We start from the raw sequence: 10,226 nt of genomic DNA on the forward strand, positions 1-10,226 counted from the left end.
TTTTGTCTCACTCCACGGCAGACACTGCAAATTGAACATGTGATAACATAAACGGTCCAAAATTATTCAACTTCACACTGATGAGCACACAGGGCTCCGTGCACTTACAACATAGACTTCAAACAACAAGTGGTCCATTTTAAACTACATGTTACACCAGGGAGTCCATAAGGTTTAAAAGCCAATGCACTTCACCTGATCACACCCGAAGGTCCGATCTTTACACAACAAGCATAATGGTACAGAACCACTGAATGGAATGGTCTTATTCCAGAGATTCCTCCTTCCCTTAAAGCTCTGCATGTGTCCCAGGATTAGTAGTTTCAGTCATCAAGCTTGAGTCACTCGTTTTTAAAACCAAACATGGCATGCCTGTTGAATTCAGATGGGAAGTGCTGAAGAATGTTAAATATAGCAGATTGAATACATGGTGATGCAAAGAATATGACAGAAGACAAAAATCACACTCATCCATCAATGAAGGAAAGTTTTTCTGCAGCTCAGCTGTTCCTGGCAGTTAAGACCTGAAGCTCTGCCTCCAGTTCACATGTTTCTTGATCCTTTGAATAGAAAAGGCATCATGGTGAAAATGCTGCCGCTATGAATTCAAATGTGGACAGGATGTGTGCTCTTACATTGTCAGTATTTCTAGGCATCTTCAGAGCCAGCTCAGCCCAGTTTGTGGCTTCGGAGATGTTCCCCAGCTCTTTGTGACACTGTAAAACAAACCCAGCCACAGTTAGTTTCACAGTTCCTGATATGACCATCAAAGAAAAAGACCTGACGGCAACAACTGTCCAGTGATTATTCCCTGCCTTTTGCCATTTTCAGTTAAGTGTTTTTGGATGTAAATGAACAGTGTCAGTAGATATGGGACCTATTAACTCGCATGATCTTCTTTTAGGCATTACAAACATTTCAGTCTCTTCCGGTCCCAGCTTCACCTAACTTTAAAGATTCAAAGTGAACTTGCATTTTTTGCTAAATAATGAGGACATCATGTTGAGTCACATGAATGCAAACATGTAAAAGTCACTGACAGATGATCACAAGAGTCTGCTGTAGGGTGTGATCTTGGACTTTAGCACTTTAATGTGTGTGAACCATAAATCATAACTGTACAGTGTGAGATCAGCTGATCTGATATTACCTTGGCAATGTAAAGTCTCACAGTCTTGGAGATACCTGGACTGAGCTCCTCTGCCTGCAAGTTAACACAAAAGCATTTCATCCATCAAACATCGTGTGTGTGCAGTCACACATCTGTTCAGAAATGGACACAAATTGAGGCTAACTAAGATTTGACACAAACAACATCCACTTTTCTAATTTCCCAGGCTGCACATTCATCCTTAAAGAACTGAAGCAAGTGAGACATGCCCAGTCTGTTACACCGATCCCTCCTCCATCCTACTCCTCCACACTGCGAGTGTGTCCTTATTAATACAGCACATACTGCACATCATTGCCACAACCCATGTAAGCCATGAGCAAATGTATTTTGGCTCACCAGTCTACCACCAATTTGAAATCAAAAGTCAGGAGATTCATACCTTGAGGAAGCTCTCAAGGGCGTCATGCAGGGTGGAGGTGGGGGTGCTCTGGTAGTGGGCAGCAGCTGCCTTCTTTTCCAACCAGTCCAGAGTGGCTACCTACAGACATACAGACAAAGCAATGAAGCGACCGAAAATCTCTGACATCAGGATGTTAGCAGATGTGTGCAATAACTCCAAAGTCACCTGATAACACCATCTGCCAAGCAGGTAGAAACACATGGGGTCATCATCTCTGAGGGCCAGTGCTCGGTCCAGATGCTCCTAGACGGGGGAATAGTGATCACAATAAGTCCAGCTGCTCTACGCCTACACTGCTGCCGTGCAGTAGGTCTGCCTTTCTTACCTTCAATATGCAGCTACTCTTCAGCTTGCTATGCATGCTCTCATGTTGTGAGGTCAGTCCAGCCAGCATGGCAAACCTGGAGCCACAAACAGAAAAAGCAAATGCTCTCTGATGGGAGCTCAAACCCAGTGCTCGCTAGAAGCTCTGTATTCATGGGGGTTTTACCATTTGTGACACTCTGCATTCAGGCCATTCTTCTTCAGGGCCAGCTCTGCCTCATCTCGACCTGCAACATGAGCTCACGGGTTAACAACAGCCTGTCTATGAAAAATCAAAGAAAGCATGTCATGAAGAGTACTTGTTGTGGTCTGATATGGCAGCACAGTCTCCTTCAGTTTGAAGGAGCACATGTAAACTCCTAGCAATGATTCATCCAATCCACCAGACAGTAAGTATATTACTTAAACACTAATATAAAGGTTTCCTACACCCAAACACCTCTGAACACACAACATGTGGAACCTTGAACCAGACAGGTTAGGGCAGCAGAAGACCAGACCAGACCCCTCTCCTGTCAGCTAAGAACAGGGAACTGAGTCAAAACCCAAACCTGGAAAATGGGAGATTGGAAAAACATTCCCTGGTCTCAATCTTTGATGCAACATTCAAATGGTACTTGGTGGAAATGATGCTGTGATATTGTTATGAGTTCTTTATTTTTTAAATTATAGAGGCTCTGTAATACTGTACAACAGATTAACTGGACAGCAGTGCAGAGGCTTCAGAACTTGCCTTAGAATCCTGTGGTTTTCATTAAATAACCCAGTGACAGTTGGCAGTATTTTATTTGTATTCATTTGATAACTAGAAATATTTCAGCAAATGCTTTGTGGCAACTGTCATGTTGAGGCTTAGACAGAATCTAAGAATAAGGACATTTATCCCAAAGAGCCAAACTTCAGAGACTCCTGACTAATAGTATTTGAAGCTTTTTGTAAGGTGCTCTAAACATGAACAGTATGTGTTTGTCCATTACCCTGCTGTGCATAGGTCTTCTTCTCTTGTTTGTCTTCAGTGGAGTCATACATATCCCTGTAGGCTCGAGCCAGTCGCCATAGAAACTCCCTGCTGTCTCCATACTGCAGACCCAAAAAGAGGGAAAAAAAGGAAAAAGAGCTCCTCATAGACGAGCACCAGCTTACATCAGTGAACTTTTACAGACACACGTTTCCAGCAGGTCGCTGAGGTCATGTAATGTGGGGCCTACTTGTTGTGCATCATACGAGGATTAAAGGTGACGGTGACAGAGCTTTTTGTCACGCTGGTTCCAGAAACTGGAGCTCTCTCCCTCTGAGCTTGAGACCTGGTGACTGACTGGTCTCTTTTAAGAAATAACTAAAAACTCACCTTTGACTCATACATTTAGTTAACTCTTTATTTTTTAATACTCTGATTTGTTTTGTTTTGAAGCACTTGAGCACGAGCTCAGTCAGACTGTGCTTGTCTGTAGTTCTGACTCGGGCGAAGATCAGAACACATTTTATTGCTAAAAAAGTGTTCCATAGTTTTCATACATGTATATTTTGTTTTAATTTTATTTAAGATATGAGCAGTGCCTTTTCCCATTGAGACCATCATTTGATTTGAATTTTCATTGGTTCACTTCATACATTTATTCTTCTACGTCTGCTCTTTGCAATGACCCATTTTCACAAACAACATTCATATCAAATCAACGTTAATGGTCATTACACGCATCATTAGCTTCTTGTCATGTGACCACCAACAAGCATCCTGTTACTCACTTCTGCTCTGTTGTCCAGTAGTAGTCGAAAGCCTTCTGCTTTTAAACTGGCATCTCCTGTGTGGAGGATGTCACTCTGAGCCAGGAGGAGAGCCAGCTCCCCACTGGGAACCTCGCTCATTAGCTCCTCCTCCTCCTCCTCCTCCTCCTCCAGCCCCCTCTCTTCAAGCTCTTCCTCTTGGGAGACATCCTGGCGGAGGGTAAGGACTGTGGCACAGCTCCTGTCCTCATCCTCAGACTCTTGCTCAGGCTCCTGCTCACCCTCCTCTCTGTCCGTGTCACGATCAGTGTAGTCTGATTCAGCATAGGCCGTGGAGTACCTGGGATACAGCGAAGACCACCTCATATTTATTTGCTGGCTATAAATATGTTCTCAAGGGTTTCATCCAGGTTTTATGTAGTCACTATTTCTGTAGATAGTTTTTGTTTCACAGCACGTTCTGAAATATAAGTTTCTGACATTTCTTCCACTGCTCCAATCAGAGGTGATCAGGTTCAGGTATGTGTTATTCCAAACACTGAAAGTCTATATTTTATTTTGAAAGGTCAATGCTGCTGAACTTCCTGTTTCCTGTCATTGTCAGCTGGCTGGCTTAGAGACCCTGAGAACCCCTTAACAGCACCGTGCGAGCCTGTCTTCACATAGGGAAACACAGAAAAGGGACCACGCTGCCTTGTTAGCATGTACCAAACGCTGCATCAAAAACCTGAACAGTAACAATAGTTGGATGAATTATGCCCATTCTGGAAAAAGAACACAACACTGTTTCAGATACGAGCTGGAGGCTCCAGTGAGAGTTAGCATCTCTAATTGTCTTACAAATTAACAGCAATAAGCTTATGACGCCTGCGAACAAACCTATTTAAAAAGCCACACACTTGGATCCTTGCCTGACTAAAGCAGCGTACTACAAAGCCAGATTATTGGCTTAGTGAGCTGTGTCAAGTTTTCTGTGTCATGAAAGTGGCTGTTTTACCTGGCTCAATCACCATGGTAACTTTGGCTAAACACTAACATGGCGAGGAGCAAGTTTCTGTTCAGAGTTTGAATTTAAAATCGTCTGGAAGCGCCATGTTTTCACTGATTCTGATTGAACTTGCAGCATGTTTTCGGTGCTTTTAAGTAAAGAGTCTCTGCGTCTATGCAGGTTTTAGTCGTACCTGACTAAAACTGCTGAATGGAGCTTAGCATTGAGCTAGGAGCTCCTCGTGGCTCCAGGAGCTCCTCCTGTATTACTTATTCATGCATTTTCTAAATAACCTGTTGTGATATATGACTCTAATCTGCTGATCAGCCTCTTTTACTCTGCTGGAACTGCAGCTGCAACAACACAGAACGCATGTTCAATGAATCCCATTCATTTCACTGTGATCTACGCCAAACATCAGTGATTTCCATGTCTCTTTAACAGGCTGCTGTTAACTGGAATTAAAATATTTATTTTACAACTCAGAAATAATCAGATTAATGATTTTCTGCAGCATTCATCTCTTGCCTGATTTACAACACCTTTTCATTTCTTTAGAGATTTTTCATCACTATCGCATCATCATCACCAGGCAACATCTCTGATTGGAGTAGGTGACACTCGGAGGGATCATTTAATGTGGAAGAAGAGTCACACGAGCCTCACACAGAGCCCGAAGCAGAAAGCTCGATTTCCCTGAGATAGCTTATCACCACTGTTGTGACACCTGCTATATTTACCAGAGGTTTTAGGTTTTGTTGAGCCAACTAACACAAAGCAAGCCTGGCTATGTTGACCTTTGTTTGTATAGTACCCCTCAGAGACATTTTACCACATGGTTTGTCCAGAAGATCTTACTTAGCTATCCTCTTTCAAGTCCTTTCACTGCAGCCTACAGCTGAACAGAATCTGGTGTAAAGCTGAGGGCTGTCTTCATGGTAAGCTGCTAACTACATTAACATTAACCATAATTTTCCCTGTTCAATCTGACTCACACGTCAGTAGGCAGACCTTCAGGTGTAAGAAGGATCTGAAGGTCTACAGGAGTGTCTGTCACCAGGCTGTGGCTCCCTGGTGAAAATCCATTAACACGCGCATAAATAAAAATAATGAGTCTTTACCTTAATAATGTTCAAGTAGAGTGAAAACAAGCAGAACATATATCATTTCCTTTTCAAACAGGGACTGAAACACAGTGAGCTTCTTAGTGTTTTCAGACTGAAGGGTTTCTGTTTTCTTGTCATGTGACTGACATTACCTAGTTCACACTGCCTGCCTTGCAGAGAGACAGCATATCTATGGATCTGTGCTGTGCAGAGACAGGAAGAGATCATAGTGTCTGTAGTTGAAACAGTCATGCCCGATGCCCATAAACTATTTGCTGATCAAAATCAAAGTTCACACAGGCCTCTGGGAATTATCCTGCTGCTCCCAGTGAAGGTCTGTGTACAAAACACCTGACACATAATATAAGAATTTAACAAAAATGAGTAAAGCATACTGTGCTGAGCCAAAGACATACCCCCCTTCACTGGTCTCTCCACAGGTGCTGGCCATGCCCTGGCTGGCAGTGAAGTAGGTAGAGCTGGACGAGTCGGCGCGCTCTCTGTGGACCGCATGACGCCGCCGCCGTACCCGCTGGCTGTCCTCCACTCCCTTTCTGAATGGGAGGAGGATCATTACCCAAACAGCCCAAACAGTTCTCATATAAGCACTCAGCCCCCTGATATGCACACTTAACAATGTGATGCACCTAAATTACTTTTTTTAAACTGAAACCCACATATGTATTTGTGCAGATGGGAAATCCAACTGGAACGAGCAAAACGCAAACTTTGGGTTGATTCTGTTCACCTGCACGTGGCGTTTCCAGTCTCAGCTGAGTGCAGGTTTCCAACCTTATAAACAGTGAGCGACGAAACGTTTCTCCCACTGATAATGCGACCCACAGCTGAACAGAATCCACCTTTTGGGATTTACTTACCTGGATGATTGCGCATGCATCAAGACACAAACTTTGGAACAGTGTTTACTAAGACTGAAGATTTCCAGGGTCCATTTACTACCACATGATCTCAACTACATCCCCAATTATTAATCTTTGTTTTGGGGATTTTTTTATTCCAAACTGATACATTACTGTGCAAAGGTTTTGAGCCGGTCCTCATTTCAATACATTTGACCTCCAGACTTTGTCTTTTTTAAAGCGGTCTTGTTCTCCAGCTTTCCAGATCCTGTTTATTTGTTTGTTAATCTTCTGTACTCTGAAATATGAATCACTAAAGCATAAGAAGAAACCTAACTTGAGGGATGAACCAGTGTTGTCTCACACGTACAGATGACTTAGCAAAAAACCAAGTTTGATGCAAAAAGCAAAAACACATTATTTGTTCCATTACTTTACTCAAATCTATGAAAAATATCAAAGATAACACAGCTTGACAGACACTAAATAGTATTAGTAGATGGAGGATTTGGATTCTTGATCCAGTGTCATCTGAAAGTGTCTGCTTGGAAACACACTGATAATGCAGTAAAAGCATACTTGGATACAAAAACATGCAGTGGAGAACTATCAGTCATGGACGGGCCTCCCCAGAGCCCTACCTCAATATTATTGAAGCAGTGTGGGATCGTCCACACAAAGAAGAGCTTTGTCCTTCAAGAAGCTAGGACAGCTGTTCCTGAAGACTACTTAAAGAGATGACAGAAAGCTGCCTCGGCTGAAGAATAAAGGTGCTCACACCAAATACTGACTATGACCCAGTAAAGAACTGAGGGGTGACATAAGACCTCTGCACAGTACTGCAGGACAGATTCTATGTAGCTCACCATAGTTCAACTCACTTGACATCCTGAATGATCTGCCAGGCAATGTCCTGTAGACCTCCCCTGAGCTCAGCTACCTCTGAACGTAGAGACGCCACGCAGCTTAGCACTTGGTCCAGCTGGTTTCTGAGCTCCAGTTGCTGCTCTGGGGAAAGTCCCTGAACCACAGCCTCCACTGCTGCCAGAGCCTGCTGCTGGGCCTCCATCTCTGAAGGAGGAGACAGGAGTTACTTGTTTCAATTTAATAAGTACTGTACCCATATCTCCAACCTGCCTCCAGGTTGCAGTGGCAATGATACTTGTGGCCTGGTCTATCTGGAATACCTCCACTGGGAGATTTTAGTCAGCACAAAAGGCATTACTACTTAATATACAGGTACAGTTAACCTATTAATCAGTTTATAACAATGATGTAAATCTTATTTTTAAAATGCCAGTCTGAAAAGGAAACGTGTTATGCTTTGTTTTACACTTGAATAAATGGAAATAAAAGCCAGTCTCAAGTCAGACTCTGGTCAGTATATCTAAAGGTGTTTGCCCAAAAACTATTGTAAATGAGTTTTTACAATCTATCCAACATATCAACATAGCCACTCTCATGAATGATATCAGGCCATTCTGAGGCAGAAAGAATATTCCTATCACAACTATATATCCTTTATTTATCCGCATAAAAAGAGATCTGGTTAAGAGGGCAGCAGAATCATAGTAGTATCAAGACATTTAATAAAAGGACTGCATTGATTAGAATATGGATACTTGGAAAAGATTACATATGCTTAGATTGTAGTCTCCTTACAATCTAAGCAAAGGTCCTACACATAGAGCATCCTGAAAAATGGAGACGTCCCTTTCTGGAACAACACTAGCTTGGCCATCACCGCGATAAGAAAGACGTGATACTAAACATTCAGTGACGTTGCCATGTTAAATTGAATCCATGGCAACCATGTAGCTCATGGCTCTCCTGGGCAGCTGAGGTCAGTGCCAGCCTACCCTGGGAATCCAGCGTGTCCCCCAGCAGCGCTCCTCCATCCGCCCCGACGAATAGCCGGGCCGCTGGCCGGGACTCCAGCACAAGGCTCTGGGACCTCCTCCTGCTGATCTGCCTGTAAACTAAGAAGGCAATCAAGCCCAAACCGGCCGTGGCCCCGACAGCCAGCCCGACTAACCCGTTTCTCCCGAGCGGCACGCTCATGACTCTACACGATGCCCATTTCTACGCTGGTTCCGAACAAATAACCACTCTTACGTCATCAACGTAGACGCCTTGGAGTCAGCTTCAGAATCTGAGACTCCACACGCACGACTGAGCGTGCGCAGTTTCACCTTCCTCGGAAGGAAACCTTTAGCTGTGTGTGCCCAAGGCTCTATCGTTACAACCTGGACCACACAGTCAACCTGCACCGCTGTGACGTTATTGAAACACAGCAGCCTTATGAGCCCACAGCAGGGGAAAGGAAAAGAACTTCCGGTGACACCTTACAAAATAAAGTGTGTTTGAGATGGAGGCCTACAAGAATACCTCTGAGTATGAATGATTGTGTCTAAATTCTCTCTTAAATTCTGTAACGGCACAGTCACATAATATTGTTGATCATTTAGGCATTTGAATATGAAAATACATCAATGACACAAAAGTAGAGATTGGCTTCCCAGCAACGGGAACCTTCAGGGAATGTTCCCGACATGGTTATGAAGGTCAGGCTTCGATCCCCAGTTCAAATGATGTTGACATCCTAATTATATAACTGAACTAAACTGAGATGTGTAGGGCTATGTGTTAATAAACCACTCTGCACTGAATCATACTTGTTATTAATCTTTGGCTCTCTTCCACTGCATGTCTTTTATCCTGTCTTCCTTCTCTCACCACAACCGGTTGCACCAGATGGCCGCCCCTCCCTGAGCCTGGTTCTGCTGAAAGTTTCTTCCTGTTAAAAGGGAGTTTTTCCTTCCCAGGGTTGTCAAGGTGCTTGTTCATAGAGGGTCATGTGATTGTTGGGTTTTTCTCTGTATGTATTATTTGGTAAGTCTACCTTACAAATATAAAGCATCTTGAGGTGTCTGCTTTTGTGATTTGGTGCTGTATAAATAAAATTGAATTGAATTGAAATTAAAATGTATATAGACTATACATTTCAGTTTGTTTGTTTTTTGTTTGAAAATGTTTCTTTTCAGTCTTTACTAGCTGAGTAGTTTTTTTTTATATTAACAATTGTTGGGTGGGATGATAACTGAATGGTTTTTGTAGCTTGAATTGCACAAGATTTGTTGGGTGCAAGAATGAAGAAGTTCAGAAAAGGAATTACTACGCAAACACAACACTTGTTGAAGGCATTCCACTGGCAAACATGAAGTCATCACAGTTTCAGTATTGAGTAATAAATATCCAGGCTGGTTAGGCAGACACATTTGACCAAACAGCAAACACAGGTACATAAGAGTTTTCTTTGTTTGTTTTGTATTTTTTCCCCTACACAGCACAACGGATGATTTCAAATCAAACAAGCAAGATGTGTCAAAAAGTGTGACTAGTTTAGAATAAAGTTATGATAGGGTCAAAATTAATGGAATGACTGCATGAAAAGCAGTTTGCTAGCCTGATGATGCCTGTTCCCTTGTTATTGGGTGATGAATTCATATAAAAGATCTGGAGTTGATTCCAAGTGCTGATCTTGCATTTCATAGTTTTTAACATGAACTCTTTAGGCCCAAAGAGTTGATGCAAGTGAAGGATGCCATAATTAAGCTGAAAAACTATAACAGCAAAAAAGCAACACATT

General features: G+C 42.7%; 1 protein-coding gene across 1 annotated transcript; it reads right to left on the reverse strand.

Moving 5' to 3' along the window:
- Positions 1 to 13: 13 nt before the first annotated feature.
- rmdn3 (regulator of microtubule dynamics 3) lies at positions 14 to 8,904 on the reverse strand. Its single transcript, XM_031741638.2, has 12 exons — positions 8,437 to 8,904; positions 7,459 to 7,648; positions 6,134 to 6,271; positions 3,645 to 3,963; positions 2,876 to 2,978; positions 2,065 to 2,125; positions 1,900 to 1,975; positions 1,740 to 1,817; positions 1,554 to 1,652; positions 1,151 to 1,204; positions 636 to 716; positions 14 to 560 (listed from the first exon to the last, which is right to left on the reverse strand). The coding sequence occupies exons 1-12, from the start codon at positions 8,636 to 8,638 to the stop codon at positions 501 to 503; spliced, it is 1,461 nt and encodes a 486-aa protein (XP_031597498.2). The 5' UTR covers positions 8,639 to 8,904; the 3' UTR covers positions 14 to 500.
- Between the last annotated feature and the right edge of the window lie 1,322 nt (positions 8,905 to 10,226).

This window comes from Oreochromis aureus, linkage group 15 (assembly GCF_013358895.1).
Source record: "Oreochromis aureus strain Israel breed Guangdong linkage group 15, ZZ_aureus, whole genome shotgun sequence".
In the NCBI taxonomy this organism is placed as follows: domain Eukaryota; kingdom Metazoa; phylum Chordata; class Actinopteri; order Cichliformes; family Cichlidae; genus Oreochromis; species Oreochromis aureus.

Excerpts from the sequence above, each read along its gene's own strand:
- rmdn3 (XM_031741638.2), bottom strand. The coding sequence starts at position 8,638 with ATGAGCGTGCCGCTCGGGAGAAACGGGTTAGTCGGGCTGGCTGTCGGG. Across the intron at positions 1,653-1,739 it reads TTGGCAGATGGTGTTATCAG|GTAGCCACTCTGGACTGGTT; the intron begins GTGACTTTGGAG and ends GTATGTCTGTAG. Across the intron at positions 1,205-1,553 it reads CCCTTGAGAGCTTCCTCAAG|GCAGAGGAGCTCAGTCCAGG; the intron begins GTATGAATCTCC and ends GTTAACTTGCAG.